The sequence below is a fragment of the Polypterus senegalus genome, chromosome 12, assembly GCF_016835505.1.
Source record: "Polypterus senegalus isolate Bchr_013 chromosome 12, ASM1683550v1, whole genome shotgun sequence".
In the NCBI taxonomy this organism is placed as follows: domain Eukaryota; kingdom Metazoa; phylum Chordata; class Cladistia; order Polypteriformes; family Polypteridae; genus Polypterus; species Polypterus senegalus.
This window is the reverse complement of record NC_053165.1, coordinates 56,709,959-56,737,906: the sequence shown is the minus strand read 5'-3', so window position 1 is coordinate 56,737,906 and position 27,948 is coordinate 56,709,959. Positions and strand designations below refer to the sequence as shown.

The window sequence follows — 27,948 nt, the reverse complement described above, 5'->3', positions numbered from 1 at the left end:
AAATTGCTATTATCTATAATAAAGGTCAATAAAACTGACAGTAAAACTACATTTGCCCTTTTAACAGTTGCATTTTAAGCATGTGTGCATATATATGTGTATATGTGTGTAAATGTATATGTCTGCCCTTATCATTTTTAGGTGTGTTCGCATCTCTGTGAGGCATCTACTGCAATAGCCTCTGTCTGTCTATCTCTCTGTCCTCATGAAATAACTCTTCCCCCAGTAGATCAATTTTGTTGAAATGTGGCTCGCTTATTTTTCATGGAAAGTTGTTGAAATAGTTTAATTTTTCTTGTTATAAATCTCCCTTTGAAAAGCATTGGCAATTCTGCAAACTTGTCTGTCATGAAATAGAGAAATGTTTTAGGTGAGCTTAATTAAAATTAATTTAGTTTTTCAATTTTACTTTGACAGCGGTCACATCAATTAATATTTTGCATGTTTTCCTTTTTTCCACTTCTGATAGCTGCTACTGACTGAAAATACAGTAAATCCCGAATACTGTACAAGTTAATGAAATACTAGCAGACTGCTTGCACAGGTGGAAAGGTACTCGCTTTCACAAGCAGTTTTTGATGGAGACCGGGATGGAGGGCACTCTGCTGTCTGCAGTTTGTTCCTGCTTTATGAAATCTTTATAGTTATCAGCTGTGTAAGCACACATGAAAGACAATTGGTACATCAGTATCTCACTCCTCCATATGCTTAAAGTCATAACAGGTAAATTTATATGATTTTCCTAATCTTAGGAGAAAGTATAAAATGCAAGCAAGGAAAACAAAAGGTTATCTAGATATGAATGAAGTACCCTGCGGCATGTAAGCTTTTATGCACAAAGTAAATGAATGCTTGCTAAGTATTTAGACACTAAACCAACTTCACAGCTGCATTATCTTCACATTATAATGATTCACTATTTGATTGACACCAATTTACTAGGGTAACCAGATGTCCCAATGCCAAGGACAGTCTCGATTTCAGGCTATAAATCTAGATATATAACTGAAGAATATCAAAATGTCATGGTTTTACCAGGCTGCCTTTTTAATAAAGTTTTTCAGTGCCACAAACTTTGCTTCACAATGAAACAAATATCACAGTATGTTTACAATAACTTGCATAAAACTCCAAGGGGGAACCTCACTTTATTAACAACTTATGTTGTATTTCAACAGCATCACAAGGACAAAAAGATGCATGGAAATACAGACAGCACCAGCTTTTGTTTATTTCTTCTTCAACCACTGTGTTTAATCCTTTGTTTCTATTTGTGATTTTTTTTTCTTGTGCCCTGATTCCTCTGATGATGATGATAATGAATTAACACAAGCATTAAACAAATAACAATAGACTTTATTTATGGGCATACATGCTACACATGTGTCCTGGTTTGGGACTTAGACAGTAAATTATAAGGTGACTAGATTTTCAGAGTGCTATATTCACCTGATCTCCATAATAGTAAGTTTCCCTTTAACTTATTTTATTCTCTAACATTTGACATAACTGAATACCTTTGAAAAAACCATTTGATGTAAATTACTCCAGGTAGACATCTTCAATCAAATAATGAATTAATTGCCCTTTTTATTTGGTTATGTTTATTGGCAATTGTCGTGTGTGAGTAACTTTGATGTACCAGAGTCTTTCCCATGCCTGTTTTCAGCTTTTTGCACAATCCAGTGGATAGCTTCTGGCCCCAACAAACCTGAAATGGTTAGAGAAGGTTTTAGAACCTACCTACTAAACTTTGTTCCTTGAGGGCCACAGTGCCTGCACTGCCCTCAAACACACCTGAATTGTATGCCATGCATGCATTTTCTAACTTGCTTGCTTTGAGTTACCCACTCTGCATTAAGTAATATCCTTTACAGTGATTTAGCAAAACCCACTTTATTATAGAGAAAGAGAATGTGCCACACTCTTAGAAATAATGGTTCATAAATGAATCTTTACTGACTTGAGTGGTTCTTCATAGAATTTTTGCTTGACAAAGGACCATTTCATTCTGTGAAGGGTTCTTTGCATATAAAATTTGTTCTTTGGGATTAGAAAATGTTTTTAATATTAAACAACAACAATGTAGTTTTGCAGAACAGCAAACAGAAGCTTAATAGATAAATATAGGATATATTACTGATTACTGAGAGTGTAGGTACAATATGGACAGTGTATAATATGAATAGCAGTCATAGTACAGTCAAATATAAAACAATTTAAACTATAGAAACAGTAACAAGCAGACAGTTGTAAAGTCACAGTTACAACAGAAGCCTGATGGTCCCTAGATAGTAATAGTTCAATATTAAAGTACAAACATGATAGACCTGAGGTGGGAAAGGTGGTGATGCTGGCCTAACTCTTGAATAGTGAGTTTAGCAGGGTAACAGCTACAGGGTAGAAGCTTTTTCTTAGCCTGCTGATGCTGGCACATAAAATCCTGTACCACCTCCTAAAAGGTAAAAGGATAAGCAAACCATGAATGGGATGAAAGGGGTCCCAGATGATGTGAAGTGTCCTTTGCATGCACTGTTAACACTGAAGATCCTCAGTACTAGGTAGTGATGCACCAATGATGTGCTATGTAGTTTCCACCATCCGCTGCAAAGACGTTTGATCTGAGAGCATGCAGTTACCATACCATACAATTGGTTAGAATGCTGTTGATGGTGCAATAGTAGAAGTTCACTAAAATCTGGCGAGACAGTTGTATTTTCTTAAGCCTTCCCAGAAAGTAAAGCCACTTCTGTGCCTTTTTAATGGTACTAAGAGACCATGAAACATCCTTGTAAATGTAAACTTCTAGAAACTTAAAACTAGAAAAACAACAACTCCATCTCTGTCCCATTGATGAAGATGGTGGTATGACAACAGGCTTTGGACTTCACATATTCCACAATGAGCTTCTTGACTTACAATATACAAGGTCAGGTTATTGTTGGTGAACTTTGTCATTAGGTGCTGGACCTCTTCTATGTAGGCTGACTTATCATTGTTACTGATGAGGCCTAAAGTCATGGTGTCATCAGCAAACTTAATGATTGTGTTTTATCCATGTATAGGGACACAGTCATAACAACATTTATTTATATAGTACATATACAGCAATGTAGCTAAAAGTCTTTTGCAAAATAATAAAGAGAAAGTTACAGGAAAGGATAAATTAAGAATATGCAATAATATTAAAGAATAAGTAACAACAAAACAAGGTAAGGTCACATGGCCTTACCTTTAAAGAATAAAAACAAAAAAAAAATTGCAAAAAAAAAAAAATGTAAGTGAATAGGAAGTAAAGTAGGAGACTCAGCACAGAGTTCTGTGGAACAGCAGAGTTTAGGGTTAAGGTGGAGGAAGTGTGCTTGTCTAATGGAAACATTGCCATGTTCTGTGTTTTTTTTTTTTTTTCCATTTTCCTTTTATTTCACCTTTTTCTCTACAGTTTTCTCCTTTAATGTTTTCCTAATAATGACATTCGTGGAGTGGAGTATACACTTGGGCAAATGATTCAAGGTGATGAATGACTGAATACCAGAATTTTCAACACTGGGTTTCCAAAATTATTTTGGGATTACATATGGTAAATGTAGTGTTTTTTTTATCCTGGTTTTTAAATTGTCATCATTATTACAACACTTGTCCTGCTTTTCCCAAGTGTTTTTTTTAATGATTCAAGCTTGTATTTCCTAATGAGCAAGGCTCTAATAATGACATAACTGAAGCCTATCAGCATTCAGACTTCTTTGACCCTATGTTGTTCTTTGCTAATTGTCAGTAACAGATTACTCAGGAAAAAAATGAATATGAAAGTGACAAAATAGAATTAAAATTTTAACCTAATACAAATATACACAATATATCTTGTGTGTGTGTGTATGTATGTACAGTTTGTATAACAATTTAAATTTGCTGTCCCCTCAAAATAACTCAACACACAGCCATTAATGTCTAAACTGCTGGCAACAAAAGTGAGTACACCCCTAAGTGTTTTCCAGCACTGCCTTAACTCTCTTTGGCATGGAGTTCACTAGAGCGTCACAGGTTGCTGTACACTGACTACTTTACATTTTATCAGCTGCGTGAAGTGTACTCTTTGCATTATTTGACAGTAAACAATGTCACATGCTATGATCTGCTTCTGGAAAAAGTAAGTGAACCCTAAGCTATTGACTTTTTAAAAAGCTTGTTGCAGTCAGAATTTAGCACACCTGGAGTCCATTTAATGAAATGAGTTCAGAGGTGTGGCCTAGAATTACTTTGATTGATAAAAAAACACTCTATAAAGTTTGAGCTTTTGACAAGCATATTCAGATGGGAATCATGCCTTGCACAAAAGAGCTGTCTGAAGAGCTACGATTTGAGAATTGTTAATCCACAAGAGGCTGGAAGGGGTTACAAAGTCATCTAAAAGATTTTAGATATTCATCAGTCTACTGTTAGGCAATTTGTCTATAAATGGAGACAATTTGGTATTGTGGCTAATCTGCGTAAAAGTGGACGCCCTGCCAAGATGAGAAGCTCAGAAGAGGCTGGGTGATGCAACAAGACAATGACTCCAAATATCACAGCAAATCCACAGCACAATGGCTTCAGAAAAACAAACTGCGCCCTTTGGAGTGGCCCAGTCAGAGCCCAGATCTCAGTCCTATTGAGATGCTGTGGATTGACCTGAAGAGAGCCATACACAGAAGACAGCCAAAGAATATGGAAGAGTTAAGGCAGTTCTGCAGGGAAGAATGGACTAAAATTCCCCCCACATGATGTGCAAGTCTGATCTGCAGTTACAGGAAGCGCCTGGTTGAGGTCATTGCTGCCAAAGCAGGGTCAACCAGTTATTAAATCCCAAGGTTAACTTACTTTTTCCACTACCACTGTGAACGTTGAATGCGTTTGTAAAATAAAGACATGAAAAAGTGGAATTTTTTTTTTTTTTGCTTAAGCTCATTGTGTATATCAGTACCTGTGACTTAGATGAAGATCAGATCACTTTTTATGACCAATTCATGCAGTAAACCAGATAATTCCAATTCCATATATATAATGTATGTATGTATGTATGTACATACACATATAAATATATATGGCAGGAATAAAAACTTTATGATACGTGATTCATTTTCTTCCTTTGTGGGTCTCCAGCTGCAAACCGTATCACAGACCTTCTCTTTCATTCATGTGTGTATGTGTATGTGTGTGTGTGTATATGTATGTATGTATGTATGTGTGTATATATATATATATATAGAGAGAGAGAGAGAGAGAGAGAGAGAGAGAGAGAGAGAGAGAGAGAGAGAGAGAGAGAGAGAGAGAGAGAGAGAGAGAGAGAGAGAGAGAGAGAGAGAGAGAGAGAGAGAGAGAGAGAGAGAGAGAGAGAGAGAGAGAGAGATCAAAAAAATTAAAGGAACACTTTGAAAACACATCAGATCTCAATGGGAAAAGAAATCCTCCTGGATATCTATACTGATATAGACTGGGTAATGTGTTAGGAACGAAAGGATGCCACATCGTTTGATGGAAATGAAAATGATCAACCTACAGAGCCCTGAATTCAAAGACGCCCCAAGAATCGGAGTGAAAAAATTATGTGGCAGGCTAGTCCATTTTGCCAAAATTTAATTGCAGCAACTCAAAATTATACGCAGCACTTTGTATGGCCCTGTGTTCTTGTATACATGTCTGACAACATCGGTGCATGCTTCTAATGAGATGACAGATGGTGTTGTGGGGGATCTCCTCCCAGATCTGGAAAAGGGCATCACTGAGCTCCTGGACAGTCTGAGGTGCAACCTGGTGGCATTGGATGGACCAAAACATAATGTCCCAGAGGTGTTCTATTGGATTTAGGTCAGGAAAGTGTGGTGGCCAGTCAATGGTATCAATTCCTTCATCCTCCAGGAACTGCCTGCATACTCTCACCACATGAGGCCAGGAATTGTCGTGTACCAGGAGCCACTGTACCAGACAATGGGTCCAAGGATTTCATCCTGATACCTAATGGCAGCCAAGGTGCCTTCGTCAAGCCTGTAGCGGTCTGTGTGACCCTCCATGGATATGCCTCCCCAGACAATCATTAACCCACCACCAAACTGCTCATGCTGAATGATGTTACAGGGAGCATAATGTTCTCCATGGCTTCTCCAGACCCTTTCACTTCTGTCACGTGCTCAGGGTGAACCTGCTCTCATCTGTAAAAAGCACAGGGCACCCTCATGAAGTCTTTCTGGTTGTTTGGTCAGAGACATTCACACCAGTGGCCTGCTGGAGCTCATTTTGTAGGGCTCTGGCAGTGCTCATTCTGTTCCTCCTTGCCCAAAGGAGCAGATACTGGTCCTGCTGATGGGTTATGGACCTTCTATGGCCCTCTCCAGCTCTCCTAGAGTAACTGCTTGTCTCCTAGAATCTCCTCCATGCCCTTGAGACTGTGCAGGGAGACACAGCAAACCTTCTGGCAATGACACGTATTGCTGTGCCATCCTGGAGAAGTTGAACTACCTGTGCAACCTCTGTAGGGTCCAGGTATCGCCTCATGCTACCAGTAGTGACACTGACTGTAGCCAAATGCAAAACTAGTAAAGAAACAGTCAGAAAAGATGAGGAGGGAAAAATGTCAGTGGCCTCTTCCTGTTAAACCATTCCTGTTTTGGGGGTCATCTCATTGTTGCCCCTCTAGTGCATCTGTTGTTAATTTCATTAACACCACAGTAGCTGAAACTGATTAACAACCCCCTCTGCTACTTAACTGACCAGATTAATATCCCATAAGTTTCATTGACCTTATGCTATACTCTGATTAAAAAGTGTTCCTTTAATTCTTTTGAGCAGTATATATATACAAAGTATTTGTGTGTAAATATATGTGTGTGTGTGTATGTATATGTATGTATATGTGTGTGTGTGTGTGTGTGTGTGTGTATGTGTGTGTATGTGTGTATATATATATATATATATATATATATATATATATATATATATATATATATATAAATAATATGTAAAGTTAGATAAATTCTTTGTTCCTATCTTTCAGCTATTTCTCTGTCTTCCAAATAAGACCTTCATGCACTTCATACTTTTTTGCTAATTTTTTTATGATTCTATATTTGTTTATCACTTTCTTTCAAAATCCAGGTTTGCAACACTCGCCATTCATGTAAAAAAGTTTTTCTTCCTTTGCTGCTTTTCCTCGTTGATCAAATGCACAAGTAACATCTCCAAGCTTGCAAACTGTGTTTGTAATGAATAAACCAGCCACGTCTAATACGTTTCAGCTAGTTTTAATCCAACCTTGAATATTTCTTTCTCAACCAAAGCATTATCCTTTATATACGCCTTACGGATGACAATAATGATTACATAAATCTGAAGCCCGCGCGTGTATTTACAAACAGTGTAGAATACAGCGATGCAGTACACATCATAAAGAAATGATCTCAGTGCATATGTGATAAGCACACATCACATTTGGACAACCAAGAATTTTAATCTTTATCTTACTACGGTTCTCTCGCTCACAGCAGGCCAAGCTGAATTCATTTAACCAACGTACATGCTGCCAAAGCGCACACTTAGAAGGAGGAGGATCAGTTGACCATTAAGAAACCGGCTTAAAGGTCGTTGACATAACGCCTAAATAAACTTTTTCTAAAGATTTAATGAAAAGATTTATTTATTCAAAATTTTAAACATTTATTCAGGTGATGCGAAATAATCTCCTCTTAAGTGACTCCTGTGACATGACACCTGCTTGACGTATACTGTGAATCTTTACTAAACAGGCTGTTTGAGTTACAGTCTTGCCGGAAGCAGGAGTTGACTTCCACAGCAAAGTGCATTTGAAGTTAATTCTTTGCCATTGACAGCCATTAAAACATCGTTTTTCAGATCTATTTATATTCACGTGGCCTTTGAAAATTTATCTGTAGATCAATCAAAATACAAAATGTTTCTACCTAGTGTAATGTTAGTAAATCATGCACGTAAAATGCTTTGCCTCGAGGTTGTGTATTAATATTATGCTGCTCTAATTTAGTTGGAGTGACGATACATTGTTTCAGGGAGGGTGGTATTCTAGTGTCCATCTGTATTTTCCCTAAATCAATTGGGCGCCAGTTTTGTGTGCTCATTAGGATTTTTACTAATTGAAGGAATACTAAATGGTGATTGTTTGTCTTCCTCTGGTAAATCGTCTCTTGTTTTATTTAGACAGCACTTAATGTAAACCAACTAAGTAAAACAGGATATTTTTGTAGCGAAAGGCATCAGTTCCGCTCAAAAGGTCAGGTTGTGCTGCCATTCAAGTAGCAGTAATTATTACGATTTCCGAAATTCAACTAGTCATTAAGAGCATTTCGCATTTGACTTTGCCAAAGATACTTTAATCCTAAGCTTTGCCTGGAAATGGAAAAATAATTACCGCTGTAAACTAAAACCTGGACATACAATAACTAGAGGACAGTTGTGTAATGTGAGCGTTGAAAAATAAGCGGATCAGCTGAACGTTGGAGACTGCGAGCCAAAATTTTTTATGTCAAGGATTTCTAAGCATCACTGTAACTAAGATTGTAGAACTGAAACCCTCAAGAATTGCTACGTAATTACATCTTTATCTGCAACATCAGAAAAATAAAATTATTTCGCACAGTTTCAGACTAGTAAGACACATTTCCCATGATGATGTATATATTTAAATATCGATAATTAATGAAGATCAACTAAAAATTCTCCTAATAAGATCCTTAATACAAGATAACGAAATGTGTAAGGAAATCAGTATTGGTAGCTGTCCTTTCACGTGATGATAGGGAAGCAGTAAATGAAGGGCAATACTTGAATACCCTTCCACCTTTTGTTACGTATAGTAAACACTATTTTGTTGTATTGCTGATGAAAATATGTCAGTTCCTGTTATCATTTTTGTTTGGGGTTTAGCTCCGTCAGTTACACTAATTGGAAACGCCGTATGGAAATTGTTCATTTATGGATTATTCTCCCAAAGACCGAAGTGTATATTTCTGCACAACAGCTGCATGCTGTGTTGAATTACAAAATTGAAATTGGCGTAGAGCCGCCTTATTCACGTTATGTTTAATCGCTAATGGGGTAAGATCATATCTTAAACTCGAATCGTTATCCTCAAAATATAAACATCACATCTGTGAAATACTTAATGCTAATAGCGTGACTGTACAATTTTACATTGTATTGTATATAATTTACATAATTTACATAATATTGTATATGTTAAAGGACTTTTTAGGCTAATGATGAAATGCAAAACAAAAGACAAAAACGTTTGTTTGCTATTTTGAGGTGTTTGCAGGTAACACGTTTCACGGAGATGTATGTTTAAAACCGAAAATAATTTGAAATCATCTGCTCGACAACTTGGTTAACCATTTTAATTATTTTAGATACGTTCTGATTCTTTCGAATTTCGCTATTTAGATTTTGAGTGCTATGGATAAAAGGTATGTTTTATAAATAAACGCAAATTAAAAACCTTATGAATACTGTATTTTAATTAAGATGTTAATATTGCAAAATGTCCGGATACGTTTTCCCAAGATTTTAATCATTTACTGTCTTTTAAGATTCGTGTAAATAATTACAGTACTAGAAGCAAAATCGACTGAGCGATATTAAATCAGGTTTTGATTAATAAGATTGGTATCAATTAGATTGGTTATATCGCTTATAATCCTGAAAATTTATTCATAGAAAGAAACCAATGAAAAGGGTGTATCACAGTCTTGAATAGGTTAACTTCTTCCTATATACATTTTCTTTTTTTGCCAAGGGCTGCTCAGCTATACTAATCAATAAAAAAAATAATTGGGGGGGAAATCAACTGCCTGTGCTCATTTTGTGTATGCGGGAATACAGCGTTAATACAGTATTTATAATCGGTTGTCTATCCGAACGTTCTTATTCTATTTTAAACAGTATAATCTAAACTTAGCTGAAATTCTGCACAATTTATATTTTCATAGTTACCTTTATTATGTGAAGAATCGAGTTTGTGAGTGTAGCACAACCTATTTGTGTTTTGGTTATACATTAGATTGTGAAATTTAATGTACATCCTGTATTGACAACACCTGTAACCCTCCCACTTGTTTTTGTTACTTATTGATGTACCCACTTTTATCATTTTAAGTGGTTAAAATATCCATTTTTCATTGATAGTTCGTAATTTTGAAGGCCAAAATCGGTTCAGTTTTGTCAATAATGCTTGGGTGTGGCATTTCCATTATAGAGAACTGTTCTAAATTTATAATCCTGACTCTGTTTTAAAGCTGGCAAGATGGAGATTGGTTGTCTCTGTGAAGGAGGAATGTTGTACAGAACTGAAGTGTATTGTGGTTAAAGTAACATTTGTAATCCAGATATCTAATTATTGTCTGTAGAAATGTGTTCTCTTTATCTGCCAAGGGAGACAATCATTCAAATTAATGTTAATATTTCTGTCTCTGCAAATGGGGATTCAACAGCAGAAATTATGCACTCTGTTCCCAACACTCTAATGATGAATTTATGCAGTTCTAATATGTGGTGACTTAAACCATGCGACTTTGAAAGGAAAAATGACAAATTTCCAATAAGTATGTGTCACGTTCTACTTATGCGCACAAGGTGGACCTGCTCTATTTAAGTGTTAAAGATACATATTTATTGCTCTGTTATCATTAGCCAAGTTTTTGTTTGTGTTTTGGGGAGTAGGATGTTGTTAATGGTTATTATATTATATTTTTCTTGAATATCTGTAAAGTCTTAATTTACCATTGGAAATAAATACTCATCTGTTTGTCTGCCTGCTGTGTCTATCAAGTTTTCAGTAAGCATTCAGAATCCTTCACTTTTTGCATATTGTTACATTGTATAAATTCATTTTTTTTTTCATCATTAAGCAACACTCCCTACACCCAAAATGACAATTTACAGGATTAAAAAAAAAAGTTGCAAATTTTTTAAACATAAAAAACTGAAATATCACACTGATGTAAGTATTCAGACCTTTTATTCAGGACTTGCAGGTTGAAGCACCTTTGGCAGCACAGGCAGGAGTCTTCTTGGGTTTGGCATAACAAGCTTTGCATACCTGGATTTGGAGGTTTTCTGTGTGCTATTCTTCTGTGCAGATCCTCAAGCTCTGTTAGATTGGCTGGAGACCATCAGTTGATAACTATTTTCAGGTGTCTCAGTGTTTTGTTGTTTTCAAGTCTGGATACTGGCTAGACCACTTAAGAACATTCAAACAGTTGATTTTAACCCACTCCTTTATTTTATTTGCCTTCCTACTTAGATTCATTGTACTGTTAAAAAGTGAATCTTGAGCCCATTGAGGTTCAGGTGCACTCTGGTGTAGGCTCTCATTAATGGACTTTCTATACCTTTGCTCAATTCAGCTCTCGCTCAACCCTAAGTCTCTCGGTCCCTGCTCTTAAAAATGACACACAACATAATGCTACCACCACCATGTTTCACTGTTGGAATGGTATTTCACAAATGATGAACAGTGCCTGGTTTCCACCAGGTGTTAAACTTAGAATCAAGACCATTTATTTCAATCTTGGTTTCATCAGTCCAGAGAATGTTGTTTCTCATATTTTTAGAGTGCTTTAATGGCCTTTTTGCAAAGTCCATATGGGCTTTCTTGTGTCATCTGACTAATCTGACACAGATTGGTGGAGTGCTGCCTTGATGGTTGCTTTTCAGGAAGTTTTTCAAACTCAGAGTGACGATCAGATATTTCTTCAGATGATAAAAAAAATAACTGTTGATGTATCATGTATTATTTTATTTTGTTTTCTTATTGTGTCTTTTATTTTTCTATTCTTTACTATGTAAAGCACTTTGAGCTACTGTTTGTATGAAAAGGTGCTATATAAATAAATGTTGTTGTTGTTATCAAAAACAAAGTACAATTTGTTGCAGAGTTTATTGGTGACCTTACCAACCTTTAAAATGTGCACAAATCCTACAATGCACTCTATTCAAAAGCACTTATGTCAGTCACCCATGACACACCTCAGATTAAATTAGAAAGACTACTTTTTTAATTTAGTATAGATACAGCAGCTCCAGATATATCCTATATAACACAAGTGATCCCTACGAACACATCCATCGATTGCTACCTTGTACTGGATTCAGGCAATGCAGGTTTCGATGCCCAGCGACCATGAACAGGATCAGAATACAGTTTGGACTGATTGACAGTCAACAATGTGTACCATGTAGCACACGTGTAATAATAAACGTTCTAGATTGGTTCTTCAAAGCTATGTCATAAAGGAACCATTTTTGTTTACCCCAAAAAATCCATATGAAGATTCCAGAAAGATTTTTTTAAATGTAAATCTGTAAAAGGACTCTTTCTACATACAATAACGCAGACTAAGTCCAGGTTTTCTTATGTCCTATTATGCTAGGTGACCGACTGTACATTGAAGATTTATTTGTGGCCACAGGTTAGGAACACTTTAAAAGCCCAAATAATAAATTATAAATGCAAAGAACCCTTCCCAGAATTAAACGTTTCTTTGTCAAACAAAGGTTCTATAAGGAATCGCACAATTAAAGTGCAATTACGGAACCAGATAGAGCTGTTAGCGCTGTTTTCTCAGAGCTGTAAACGGGGTTTTAACTTATGCACAGGTATCCCAAATGCTTGCGTGTTAGTTTAATGGCTGGCTGTAATTTTAATGAGTGGATGTGTACGTTAGTGTGCAATGTGATGGATGGCTCACGGCGCCAAGCGCTGCCAGAGGCACTGACAGTGAATACGTATTCTACATTATTCACGGCATTTTCTTAAGTATTAAACAAAAATTTGTATTCTTGGAAAAGCAAATAATACTAATGTTGTTGGTAGATTTATTAACTAGAAAGAGGCAAACATTAAATATTACGGTAAAAATGTACAGATTTCATTTACTCTTCTTTGCTAACTGAAATTATATTTAGCATTTTAACTATCCTGTTAAATTGTTAAGAAACAATGAGCAATGTATTCCAAGAAACAAGAATGTAAATAAAAAGTAAATACTACTCGATTGTCTTAGGAACAAATTCCCTTTTGGTTTCCCTGCTGTTCTTTTGGTAACGCCTGTCCTGGAACCGCTCAGGTTACCTTTAGACTCATTACTCCCGAATTTAGACAAATATTTATGTAGCCCAGGGTTTAAGGAGTGGAATAGGTAGCAGGTCTACCAGCACGGTTTAAGTCACGCGATAGGAAATGCTAATTATTGTTTTATGGTCCTCCTACGCTTTTTGATTTATTGTGTGCTAAGTGATTTCGAATGTAATATGTGATACTTTTTTTTTTTTTTAAATCTATAGCTTAAGAAACATTTTATGTGTATAACAAAACCGCATTACCAAATGAATTCTGAGACACTTTTGATCATGTTCAAAACAGTTTGACAGTCAATTCGTTTATAGAAAAATCAGTAAACCAGTTAGAGCACCGTCTAAGCCCCAATGCATATTACAGCGTCAAATGTGTATCTACATCGTCAGATATAATTATGCTGTTGAAATTTTTTTTTGTTTATCTTAAATCGTAAATGACAGACGATTACTTTTTTAGGACCACACACTACAAGGTGCTAGCTGATAAAGCGCTGAGTTTTAGAAGTAATTTGGAAACGGATTATTTGTAGGAAGGTGTTTACTCAGTCTTACACAGACAACTCAAATGTCGACTGCTGTGGCTGTAGACAGTTGATAATAGGTATTCAGATTTTTGTGAGGCAAGGTATAGGATTTTACCATTTTTGTCAAAAACAGATCGACCACCCTGCAATGAACTACAAAGGAAAGATAACCCGTCTTTGTATCTTTAAATACAAATATTTGGTTTTAAGCCCCATTATCTATTTCTAAATTGATAATATAGTTCAGAAAAAATACTATGAAAATTACTATTAGTCAGTGTAGTATTTTGATATATCACATAACATTTACAATTTTGCAAAATATTTTATTATCGTGGAAGCAGAATTTCATAACCTTACATACGTGTAACCGCGTATGTAAAATAATTTTAAAAACATACTGTTAAATGCATACCCAATGTATGTTTTGAGCTGTAACTGTAGTTGGTCTATACCAGTTCATTAATTTACTGAACTCGCCTAATTTTTAAAGTTAGCAATCAGTGAGGAGCAGAACTCTAGTGCTACGATTTTGTGTAGAAGGCAAGAAAGACATGCACAAACCTTAAAAAAGACAATTTTCACTTTAGAATAACCAGAGTTGAGTGTATAATTCTTTACATTTGCTAAATTTTATTTTTTATGTAACGAGTACTTAGAAAGAATACGTGTAACTATTTTATTATAATTTTCTTTAAAAATAAATAATACAATTTCGTCATATTGTGCACATATTTCATATACTGTAATCTTTAATTTTAGATTCTGATCAATTTTATGCTCTATTTTTAGAATAAAATTAGCAGTTTTATTCTTGGTGTATAATAACGCAGAACCACAGCGTGCTATTACACCTTTTAAACTGTAACAAGAAAGACATGACCAAATGAGTAATGAACAAGTATACTGTAAGCCAGTAACTTTGAATTCATCTAAAAATATATCAAAATGAACGGACTGAAGCTGCAGTATACATTTTGTACACTACTATAAGTTTGTTGCATAGTATTTGCTCGTTCTTATTAATCTGCCTAGCATCAGTATATTCATATGGCTTTTAAATGGTGGTTAAATGATTAAATTTCTTATAATGCACTCGTCTGTCATCGACGTTTGAAAACAAGGGAAAATCATCAGTGGAAAATATACTATCATAAACAAAAATCATAAATGATTTAAGCGAATTTGGGGGATTAGCATAAAATAACAGTGCTATTCAAAACGGCTTTCATCAAAAACTTTTACTGTCTTTCCCGTAGCTTATGACTAATCGTCATTTGTCCAAAGGGAATTTTAATGTTAAAATTATCCATTTGCGTGCAGCCATTTTATATAGGTGTGTTAGAATTATTTCATAATAGAAGTTATTTAAAATGTCCTTTCTAAATATGCAGTTTCACTACTGCGTGCTGCAGTTATTGGCAGTATATCTGCATACACTTATACCAACTTCCAAGACCAAAATAAGAATAAGAAAAAGACCTAGCATAGGTTTGCAACGCTGATTGATGCATGTTTCTGTCCTGCCTCGGGCTCATCACCATGACTGTAAAAGGGAATGTGTTGTCACTGGGGAATACGTATATATTTAGCAGAGAAAATTCACAAGGACTGCCTGGAAGGGATAACTAGAGATCGTTTTTATTGGATATCTCAGAGACGTGCAATAAAGATAACAGACCAGACAGAAGTATCAGTGTCTGACAGGCAGGAAATTGACAAATTTTAATATGGTTATACATATATATATATATAGGTGGTATGTTTTATTTATTGTTCTAATTGACTGTGAAACATATTCTTCACAATTTTACTACATCAACCAATGAATATGTTATATTTCCTCCCCTTCTGCAAATGTACACAATTACATTAATGTGTAGCTTTTCCAGACCACTTACATATTTTTATTCTTAAAAAGGTCTCCCAGAAAAGAAATAATTAACATTTTAGAACTGACCTGAATATCTAACCGAAGTTAAATATCTCCTATCGTACGGAAATCACTTTTAATACTGGCATCACTTAACAGGTGAATAATTATAGTTCATTGTATTAAAAAAAAAAAAAATAGCTCTGGGTTTTCTCCACATCTACAGTATATCGAGGGCACATTACTATTATGAACAATTATCAAGACTTCTTTACACTGATTGGATCAACTAAAGTAATAACAAGAATTGCTTTCAAACTCCACATATAAGGTACATCAAGTACTTTTCACCTATTAGTTCTGAGCTGAATCTGTAATTCTGTAGTTCTAAACTAGCGCATTAATGCAGGTAAAAATCAGGCAGACGGAATTAGAATGAACAATTGCGTGGATTTGCTATCATTCACAAAGCAAGACCATGATTTGTAGTATATGTTTGCCAATACAAAATAAATACAGGGATCATCTAAAAAACAAAACAAACAAAAAAAAAACTCGCAAATTAAATTGTGAAATGAGAATGATTTCGACTTTAATACCAGCTACCGGCAAACGCAAATTAAAGTTTTAGATACAGTATTTGCAACTCAAATTGTTTTTATGATCATTAAAAAGTATTTCAGCGCTTCCTTCAAATGCTGGCGTACTTCTGAAGCCCGAAATGCATACAAATAAAGTACTCCGAAAACAAATTAGTGTTGCAAACTAACAATGGGAGTGACATTTAAAGTGATGTAACTGTACAGTGTTTTTTTAATTTATTTGTTTATTTATTTATATATATATATATATATATATATATATATATATATATATATATATATATATATATATATATATATATATATATATATATATATGGCTTTCCCATAATTTGAGAAAACTCATTTATTTTCAGCTGATTTCAAATACATGTAAATAAACTCTGGACTACATATTTTAGGTTTAGGAGAAATTGGAATATACTTTAATTTCAGTTTTAACTCGTAAAACCTATAAAACCCCGAAAGTAATCAATTTTACACTCTTAAAATCAATGGTTCTTTAATGGCGCTTTACCGGGCAGTGTGGTTACTCATAGAAGCATTACTTGACAGTAAAGCATTTAATTCTGGGAAAGGATCTTTATACATGAAATTGTTTATATGGGCTTTAGAAAGGTTCCTAATATGTGGACACGACAGAAAACTTTAATAGTTGGCTATTTAGAAAAATACTGACAGATCAATAAAACCTGCGTTATCGCAACAAGTCTTTTTTTTTTTTTTTAAATAAGGAGCCCATTGGTATTTTACAAATTTGTTATCATGTATTCATGGCCATTTATGAAACCTGATACGGGTCCAAGTAAAGGTCCTTTATTGGTTAGTTCTTTTGGGAACTAAAAATGATTCCCCTATGGCATCGCTCTGAAGACGCACTTGGGCACCTTTTAGAGTGATTTGTCATTATTAGGGGACCGTCTAGTTAAATCACTGTTACTAGTTACTTAAAATAAACCAGTGCTACTATCTTGCGGTTCAACAAAAAGAAAAACTTACGTAATATGTTATCTGGCCCGCTAGAGAAATCTGTCTTTAAAGTGAGCATCTTTTCTAACCAGCTTTGTTCAATTTAAGTGCAATAAATCCAATATTAAATTATAAAATAATTACTTCCAGGTGTAAACATAAGTTTAAATGAAACTTTACAATTCAAATAGTAACTCGCATGCATGTAACGTACAATATACTGTGTTGAAATAAGATATTAGGCAAGGAGGGGGTGTTGTGGAATAAACAGTTTCCTGAAAGCCCACCGAGTACCTATTTTAGTCTAAGATGCTGAAAGATGGATAGAATTGTCACAGGCGGTCCTCCGACTATTCAGAATGATACCCCTTTCTAAATGTTCCACTCAGCTTTTGTTTTTAAATAAACCCTCAGTTCAACTTCGGAACAGAGGTGTGGGCGATAACGGGTGAGGAAAGATTTACTTTTGAAAATCCGGTCACTATTTTTCTTGACTGTTGACTCATTAGTTAACGGCCTTATTGTAGCGGTCTCGTTCATCCTCTTTAATTTCCAAAGGGAACTGAAATAAAGTATTTTAGTGCATTTTTTTAACTGACAGGATGCGCTAAAAGCTGAATTCTTGTGACACAGAATAAATACTTTGCCCTTTGTTTTTGAAGAGTGTTAAAAATACTTTTTTTTGGGACAACACTTAGTATTGTGAAAGAATAAAATCAACAGCACAAATAAAGGAAACCTATAACCTATCATATGCTTAAAATATAACTTGAGTTCCAAAAGGTGACATTACAGGAGTATATTATTTCGATTTTTCCCTAACACTGACATGTTTTAAACATTACGTTTTGAATAAATCTTCAAGTATACACCAGTAACAAGTTTAGGAAAATATCACTGGAACTAAAAATGTTTTCTGAATTAATTAAATACTTGAGGAATCTTATTCACCGTTTACCTCAACTTAGTCAACGTTCATGTTTACGACATAAATGAATACAATAACAAAGCAAGGGGTTTTGGTTCATATAAAACGCCTAAAATATTTACGTTAATGTATCAGATAATTGAATTCATTGTATTACATTTTTGACTACAGGGAAAGACACTCCTCAGAACAAGTGATAACCTCTGTGCTGTTCCTTGTTTACTTGTGATTTATAGGGTACATACAAGTCGGGCAGCGGATTATTAGTTGATACTGGTACTTACGTGTGAAGTATAGCAACAGTTTGACTAAGATAATACATCTAAAAAACACTCTTTTACACTTTTTTCTAGAGCATCTGACTAAAATAAAAACAGTTTAATAAAACAATCCCCGAAACATCGGCGGTATTTTGGGTTTGGTGCAAATTAAAAAAAAAAAAACGCAATAATGCAAGGTGTACCTATAGATTCAGCTTTTGAAAAGTTTTTAAAAACATAAAGAGAATCGAGTATACAATATTTTTAAATCGTTTATGCAGTCCTATTGCGGGAGTTCACATTGATAAAAAAAAGTAAATGTGTGGTGAACCTGCTAATTCATTATTAATTCCTTTGCGTATCATTCGGTCATTTACTCAGAATCGATAGAATTACAAACGCTGTAAATGCAAGTTACGTCTGACTTTAGAAAGGGGGCAACCGTTAATTTACTAAGGTTTAAAAAGAAAACAATGCTACAACGACACGAGTAATCATTTTCAAATGTTTTTGTATTTCAAACCATAACGCACAAGATTAGGTTGACAGGTTTATATGTTAAATTATGCTCAATAAATCCAGTTTTAGTAATACAAATGCTTGTAAATTGAATAAAAACGGGATTAATTAGCATAACAATCAACGTTAAATATAACAAAGCTCCGAATGTAGTAGCAGAAGTGGCACTGTCATGTGTACAGAGCACAATGTGATTCTTTCTTGAATGTCTAAACCATCATACAAAGTTGCCTTAAACTTCAAGGCCGCAGGCTCAGTCCCGCCTGTGACCCAGTGCAGTAAGGTCATACTTAGTTTGGCGTCACCTTTTTCTAAATGTAAATAATTGCACTGTACACTTGTGTGTGACAATCGCTTTGGACTAAATCAAAGATGCATATTTTCATTTTCCGCAGAAATTATCTATACTCGAATAGGGAGAATTAATAAAAGACGTCTTATAATGTCTTTGTCGTAAGTTCAGTAGTCTTTATTGGTACTTGTATGTTTTGTTTTGTCTATTTCTCCTCCTTTTTGGATTTGTTTCATCATGTACCATGAATTGCAAACCAAAACACGGCCACCTTAATATTATATGATAAAATTGATTCCAATTATATTAATTTATGTTAATATCTTATTTTACAACGTTTTATTATGAGAATTATAAGTTGCGACCCATGCGTCATTGGATCACTAAAGATTTTTTACGTCTTTTTTTATTTCCTGAATTCGGTCCAGTTTGGTTTCTCAATTTGGTTGTTCTCTGAATGAACCTTAATGTCAAAACGAATTTGTGGTAATGCTTATTATTTCAATAATGGGTCTTCCTCTCAGCGACAGTGCTAAATTAACATTGACTGTTTATACACGAATAGGTGGTTAGTGAAGTTTTGTACTTCGAGCATCTTCATTTTCAATATTCAGATTCCTATACTTTAAGAGTATAACTTTAAGCCAAAAAAGGGCGCTTCTTATTGAATGCTCAAATAAAATTAGCATTTGAGAATATATACCCTGGGGAATGCTAAATAATACCAGCAGCACCACTCCCTATACTTTTTTTGTCGACAAATGCATATAGGTAAATTGGAGAAGATCACTACCACAGGCAGGCGGGTATGTTTAGGCATCCAACTTCAATGTTTTTTATTTTTCAAACTGGGGAAATCAATTACGGATGACAAGCCGGACTGACTTTATCAAGGACAAATCTGTGAACACGCAGGAAACACACGGTTTCATAAATCATAGTATGACGTGGAAACTGAGTTGACCTAAATTGGTCTGATCCATTAAAAAATCCCTAGAACCATAAAAGGATGTTGGAATTTTTTTATTTTTTTTTTTAGTCTAACATTGGAAATCGCGTGCGTCCTCCACACCTGTTGCACAGGAAGTGGTGCTGTCAGCATAAAGACAAAGGGGTGTCACTTAATGATCTCTTTGTCTTTCTTTTTTATGGTTCCCAGCATATATATCCTTATGTAGTTTAATGTTCAGCAGCATTACAATACACGTACATAATTTAGACGCATAGCTGTATATGCAGCTCCACCGGTTCACACCTTTCAGGCCAGTCTGTTGGCTAGTCACATGGTGGTTGTTTTTTTGTAGACCGACGGAATCTACAGTTGTACAGGGGTTGATTAAGGGTTTTTTTTCCCCAACCCCGTTCATCTGAGAGATAATGTTTTCCTGGCAAGTTTTGTTGAGTTTATACAGCGGTAGTAGTTATCGACTGTCTGCAGTTAAGTCACATATCCGTATGCCACATTATTAATAAAAGCAAAGGTATAAAATGTAACCGCTGTTATTCATAAAATTAATACATCTCGAATGGACCCAAACATTTTTAATATACGACAGTGTTCCTTGTATATTTTTTTTAAAAAAAAAAAAAAGGTAACTGTGTGTGTGTGCATGGCGAAGGGGCTTTATATTGATCTTTATCAAACAACTTCACATTCAAATAGAGCATTTAAATGATTGCGAAACCGTTAATTCAGAGACCTAAAATATCGCATTTTATAATATATGGGGCCAATTCTAATCGGAGATCGTGTTTGCTATTACCGATGTCGGGGCCAGTTACTCTCACATCCGAAAGTGTTAATTCAGACATCGAGCTACTCACAAATGCATGTGCAGATGTAAATTGTATTTATCAGGGGAATGTAATCGTGTAACTGTCGGCAAACGTCTTGTCCGTCTTGTTTGTGGAGGTTATCACAATGCTCATTTATGCCGCACGGGTTAGTGCTGCTGCCTCACAGTATGAGTCGCCTATAGGTTCTATTTCTTGTTCACAAACTGTATGATGTTTCCGTGTCCTTGGTGTGTATCAATAGGTTTCTTGAGTCCCGTACCTAAAAAGTCGGGCATATTTAAATATTGAATAATAAAAATGTACATGTTATTTAAGGTAATTATTTATATTAATGTAAAAAGTAGAACTCTCCCCTAGATAAATCTTTTTATTTAATTTAAGAGATATGACATGGGATATGTACATCCTATACATTATTCAATTTTCTGTTTATAAAACACGACGGTAATACCCTCACAAAATGTATTCAATAGTGATTTTCTAAAAAAAAAAAAAAACACTTTTTCAAAAGATTTTTTTCCCCAAAACAAGTTTATTCACATTATACATAATGGTTTGTTTTCGAAACCACTGAATCTCACCCTTTTTTTCTTCGTTAACAGCAAAACCCGTTTAATTTATTTTAACTGTCTGTTATCTGTCTATGTACAATTGGAGGTTCAAATAGTATCTTTTCAGAAAGATCCGTGTGTATAGTGTGATAGATAGGAGAAACATGTTGAAAGGTAGTTATCAGGAAAGCAAGAGAACAATAAATATAAAATGCAGACAAACAATACCCGCAACCACAGAGCGTGTGGCCTTTGTAACCTCGGCTGACACATATGAGTTCAAAAGTAAAATAAAAAGTCTTGTCCCAACACACCCCTTACCATCGAATGAACGTTAACTGTTGTATTCCCATCGGGTGTCCTATTGCATATTAAGACGTACTTATATATATGTCCCATATCACATACAGTATTAAGGCAGACCTTGCATGTACGTTGTAAAATGCTCCATAACGATTTCTTCACTATGGAGTTTGGAATTCGAAATAAACAAATACATACAGACAGACATACATACTTACATACTCTAAGCTACAAAAAGAAACACATACGTGATGCAAAGTAATTTTCTGTGAAACATAAATTGTTCTTGAACAGTTACACATTTGTAAGTTTATCACAGATATTGTGTCAAATATTTAACTGCAAGGATATGAAGGTGGTAAGGAAATTGACACGTAACGCGCAATTCACTTTTTGAATTGTAACAGGCAAAGCAAAGATAAATGTATGTGAAATTGTTTTTTACTCACAGTGGTATGCAGGAAATATATATGCACAGGCAAGTAATGTAAATAACTGTTCAGTTAGTCACAAAATGAGGATGAACAAGGATTATATTTTGTGCATGAGTATTTGTTAGACAAACGTTTCTACTTGCAGTGCCGTTTGGGTTCGGTGTTGAAAGCTTGAACACTTGCAAAGCACGCAAACCAAGTGTATTTTAAGAAAAATCAAATATGCGCATGTTTATAAAAAAAAAAAAAAAAATCTAAAGACTTTTACGGATTTATGGTAATTAAGCTTAGTAGCCTTGTAACATAATAGCATTTTTAGGAAGCTTCCATTTTCTTGTTTCCGTGGCTCCAAAACTTTAGAAGCGTACAATAAAGAAAATAATGTAAAGGCTTAATAGCAATGTAAAGTATACAAAACTGAATAATTAAACACAGGAAGGTCAAACAATTAAGTTAAACTGTAAGTTTTTAATAATACTTAAACTGTGATTATATGAAGATTTGGTTGGCTGAAATGTAAATACATAAAGGCTAACGCCCTATTTGTCTTTTTCTTGTACTATTTAAGTTAAAAAAATATAAAAGTAAAGTGCAAAAGCTTAACACCTTTTGTGATCAGTACAAAACGGGTTTAATTGCATCTTAAAGAGGATAAAACGAAAACGAATGTATTCACATTCAGTGCATCATTACTTTAAATGTGTTCGATTCAAATGCCTGATTACAATCCTTAAATGTATCATAATCGTTAGACTTCTTGTATATGTTTATTTTTTTTTTAATATCTTGAAATTGTCTAATAATTGTGGGGAGAGTAACTGAAATGCATGCAACTATTGCGAAAACGTTTGCAAGAGCGTCCCTCTAAATGCTAATCGTTAGACCACTTTGTAAAATGCATTATTTGTTAGTAATAAAGACCAAAAACGCATATGTTCCTGCTATTTATTTATAAATTTCCATGATAGTCGCATACACATCTAAGCCAATTATTATTGCAAGATTCTGCTTACATCTTTATATTGAAAGTGTTCCAGTCCCTTCTCAGGCCCCTTTTCTCCCCAAATCAGACAGACACACACACACACACACACACCCTCTGTCTTTCAATAGAGTAAAACACACACACACGCCTCCTTTCTCTCACACGTGTGCCCCTTTACACTTCACTTCCGGGTTTGTTTTCAAAGTTACCTGTGTGAGGTGTTTTTATTTTCAGTACAAGGCCTAGTAAATGATTAGCACACTGAGGAATAATAACGTAATAACGTTGTACGACGACTTCCAAGTATTTCAAGATGCATATTCTTTCAGTAAACGCGTTTTTTCCTCCTCAAAGAAAATGTACTTTTCTCAGAGAGACACTTTCTCCAAGTGCAATTGGAATATGTTGAACCTTGTGGGTTTTCGGTCGTCTTCTAATATTCTCCAGTTACATTCTAGTATTTATGTCCGTTTACAATCTCCCAGATTTATGTTATTAACACGCACTTTCGGTATTACTTTGAAGTAAAATGGGTTACCCATTCAAGCCAATACTAATACTAGTAAATTTAAATGTAAAATATTAAAAATGCTTTACACTGTATTCGTGTAAACTTTTGTGTTGACATAGAGAATGTTTGAAGTTTATTTTCTAACTTTTTATTTTTTGTAATAATAATAAAAAAAAAAAACTTTTTTGGCGGAAAAAGATCTTTCGTCATCTAGTCCAGGTGCCCCTCAAGTTTACTCTTCTGCTGGCTAGCTCTCGAAAATTAAACTATCATCATCAGAGATGCGGAAGTAGGATTGTATTTAATGTTTCCTTGGTTTATACGCAGCAAACAGATAATTAGTTACGGTCAACAAATAGATGATCCAATTAACAAAGGCTCTCTGATAGCGCTGAAGAAAAGTGTCTTTGTGTTTAAGTGTAGCATCCAATAGAGTAAAACGCACAGAAAGGTGCGCTTTTTTTAAACCGAGGGGTAAGATACTAGATACTGGATTAGTGTTATTTCAAGGAAACGGTTTCAAGAGCTTATGTCAAGTCTTAAATAAGAGAAAAAAGTGTAAAATTCAGCGTCAACAGATTTCTTTTCTTTTTGCATTTCGATTAAAATGTTTAAATATTTTCAAAAATATAGTCGTTTGTATTTTCATTGCTAATGGTACACGAATACGTTCTGTAATTTGAATTTAATATATTATGTAATAAGGACATTACAATCGTTATCTCTTTAAGAAAGCATATTATAGGTCAGGTAACAATACTTTTATTATTAGCTATGACTGGTTTTAATGACTGATTAATATTTCTCACAAAATATGACCTCGTTATCCGCATAGGTTTGGTATATAAGGGACAGATCATAAAGGCGAAGACTGCTAGAGGCCTCTTAAAGCTTGAGATGGGTAGATAGCCATCCATTTGTTTAGGTAACCATAAATATCTATAAGAAGAGCGAGGCAAACCGCATCAAACTAAACAAATGGTCATAACAATCCGATTCTTTTTCTAAACAAGTAAACTTTGTAAAAAAAATAAGCAGTAGGTAGTTACACCAGCGGCCAAGGACTGTGTGGTTAGCAGCCGGCCGTTTGTGTTGTTCTAGCCAAAGTGCAAATTAGATTATAACCAGATGACATTCCAGACGATCTACCACCGAAAACGTTTGTTACTGTTAATTAATTAATTATGAATCTTGATAAGTGGGCCATGTTTAAACAAAGAAAATTTAGATAAGGGTCAAAATATTAGTAACACTTATTTTAGTGGAGAACTCCTACTGTTACCGGGGAGCGTTAAAAAGTCTTCAAGGACCAAGGAAGACTGCATCTTTAGTGCTGTAAATGAAGAATATCATAATACAGACCATCTGATTTATTAAAATTTTTAATGTGAATAAAGACAATTTACTTATGGAGGTCTTTACAATATGTACTGTAAATAATGGTACATCGCTTAAATTATTTGGAGCCAAATAAATTCATACTCTTTTCTTTTTGATTTGTGTTTGACTATTTCTTCCATAGCTATTTTCATTTTTATATGAGGTTTGTTTTTTAATACTAAACTTCTTTTGGAGAAATCTAGTACAAAAAAAGGCAGACCCATATAAAAATAGGATTAGCAATGGAAGAAGTACAGTATAGTCAAACACAAATCAAAAAGAAAAGAGGCCTGATATACAAAAGTAATATTTGGAACGTCGAACTCCTTCCGAGAATTAATATGGTGACTATTTAACACAACCATTCAATTGTCCAAATCCTTTTGTCGAAATGTTAATAACTTTATACATCGATTGATAAATACATTGCTTTATACCCATTAACGTATACAAGCATCTGCAAATAGGGAAGAATATGCGTTGTGTAGATTAATGTATCTGATTTGTTTCGGACAAGCTCGGCATTCAGAATAATTTTCATTTAATGACAAGTTCAAAAACTGATCCAAAACATTACTGCCTTTTTCAAAAATATGGAAGCAAACTAGCCAAGTACTGTACAACCATTTTCTTGTTATCTATAGCAATAGTTCATAGGAAGAACATTTCATTTTACGAGGAGCATACAGGAGGGAAGAGCAACTACTTTATTCTACATTAAAACCTTTTCTCTAAAAATACATTTTGTGAAATTTTAACAAGTGCTTTATTATTAAGACGTTTTGTTGGCAATTTTATTACTCGTTCTTTTCCACTATTATGTATATTCTGATAATAGATGGATAGACGCCCATGTAGTATGAATACAATAAATATACGAAGAACAGTTAACATTAGTGGGTTACTAATGTAACAAATATAATTTTACATTAGAAGGCAGCTGTGATCCTTTTTTTTTCTTTTCATTTTTACCGTTTATGTTGTTACATTTTGGGAACTTTAGAAAATACGTTACATCAAATTATTGTCTTCTGAATGTGGGCCAAGATTACTATATCTCAAAAATATTCTTTAAAAAGAAAACACTTTAAAACTTGGTGATACATAGTAAATGAAGTCAGTTTCTTGCTTTAATAAAAACAAAATAAATATTTTATTAAATATTTAGGTTAACCTTCTAGGGAAAAACCCGTTTAAATATTTTTTCTGTTTGCCATTCACGTTGTATAAATACATTGACTAATACTTACCAGTATACAAATAATTCCTAAATTTAAGTTCTTAATTACTGAATATTAATAAAATTGCTCTTTATAAGCCGGACATCCGCGATGGATTTTTTTAATGTGGATCTTTGACTGACAAGTCCTATTCAAATAAAACATCCCGGGAAAGCTTGCACGCTCTTTTTTTGTAACATTGCGCAGGAGGCGTGGACCTCTCCACTTTTGACATTTTCTCCGCAGTAGCTTCATTCCTTAAGGCAGACTTGCAAACTTCTATGACATCACCCAGCCACTGGATGGGGGAGTTCGCATTTAAAGGAACAACTTTCCTGTGGAAAAACATTATTAAAATACAGGAAGAAGCTGTAAAAAGTCAATATTTTCTTTGGGAATGCCGCTTTGTTCTCACAGCTGCATCATAATGTGCTAATAGATCAAGCCTTTTTGTATCTTGTCACTGGGAATTGTGTGTAGTTTCGAAATTATTGGAGTATCGTCAGAATCTAAAAAGACTACCCTTTCCGAGCAGAAAGAGTTCTAAACATTTTATAGTGTGATTGCTTCTGTGCTTCTTACATACCTGCTTGTTGCTGTTTATCGGAGTCCAAAGCCTTCATGGCACCTTAGTATAAGGGAAGGCTTTCAGAGGGCTGGTTTTCTTCTCTATGGGCGACAACAGTCCTCTGTCTCCTAAGGCAAACGCTTTCAGTGTCGCCTCTCTGATTTCAGCGGCAGAACAAGCAGGAAACGTAACATTGGACGAGCAAAGCACCGGCCTGAACAAGCATTGCCAACACGAGCGCGCTCTCGGGGATCCTAAAATGCATTACAGTAGTGTCACCAGGGAAATGGAAGGTATGCTTCATGGTTTTCTTTATAATCTACATTTTGATTTTTTTTTGTACTAAGTTTTACTAATTTTAATGTACTCATAAGATGATGAGTTTGATTCTTACTGTAGTCTTTTTAACATTAAGCTCCCTAAAGTGGATACATACTGGTAATGGCACCATATAAAATAATGAATGATTGACGTTTTTCTTAAATGCACGTAAACTTACGTGCTTGTATAAATGGGTTCAAGATGTCTGTGCTTTTTGGTACTGCCCGTGCTCTTTTTATGGTAGTCAGTCTGAGTAATTGAGTCTTACTGTAGAGAAAAGTGTTACTCAAGGTGGTTAAGATATGGGTGCCGTAGTGGGTTCGTTGTCAATGAATCTGCTAGTTTTTATAAAGCTTTTTTAATTGCCATACATTTTGCAACGGTGCACAGAATATTGTTATGCACGTGCACTTGCTACCGTTACATGCACTGAGATTAGTATTTCTAAAGGTAGTGTCTGTCAAATAAATACTCTGGACCTGTAAACCTAAGAGAAAGATTTTGCACATGCCGTAATTTCCTGAAGTACAGTTCTAAATGTTGTTCTGACCCATAATAAAATGAAAATACTGAAATATTTGTAATTATGTGGAATTATCCTAAACAAGACTGCTCCATAATTAAAATGCATGATTTATACACTGAACGGTTAACATTGGTCAGGAAAAGGTGACGCAAAGCTAGTTACTAGCATGTGCCACAGTACACGGTTATTAAAAAATCTGAAAGCAATGACTTGACAGTTCTACTAAAGAACTATAATCGATATCCTAC

At 34.6% G+C, this 27,948-nt stretch overlaps 1 protein-coding gene and 1 long non-coding RNA gene across 4 annotated transcripts in view; one reads left to right on the top strand and one right to left on the bottom strand.

The window, feature by feature from the left end:
• The window catches only part of tbx1 (T-box transcription factor 1), a 77,196-nt gene that overhangs the window by 31,222 nt on the left and 18,026 nt on the right, over positions 1-27,948 (top strand). The window contains exon 2 of one of the 3 annotated variants that reach the window (XM_039771522.1): positions 27,021-27,146. In XM_039771522.1, coding sequence (XP_039627456.1) covers positions 27,113-27,146 — 34 coding nt within the window. In that variant the 5' untranslated portion in view covers positions 27,021-27,112. Of the gene's footprint in view, positions 1-26,588; positions 27,147-27,948 lie in introns of those variants that run through there. The other 2 variants (XM_039771521.1, XM_039771520.1) reach the window with 2 other exon arrangements.
• Positions 1,336-26,952, bottom strand: LOC120540610. The gene is made up of 2 exons (XR_005635829.1): positions 26,872-26,952; positions 1,336-1,711 (listed from the first exon to the last, which is right to left on the bottom strand). It is a non-coding gene; the product is annotated as an uncharacterized LOC120540610 (long non-coding RNA).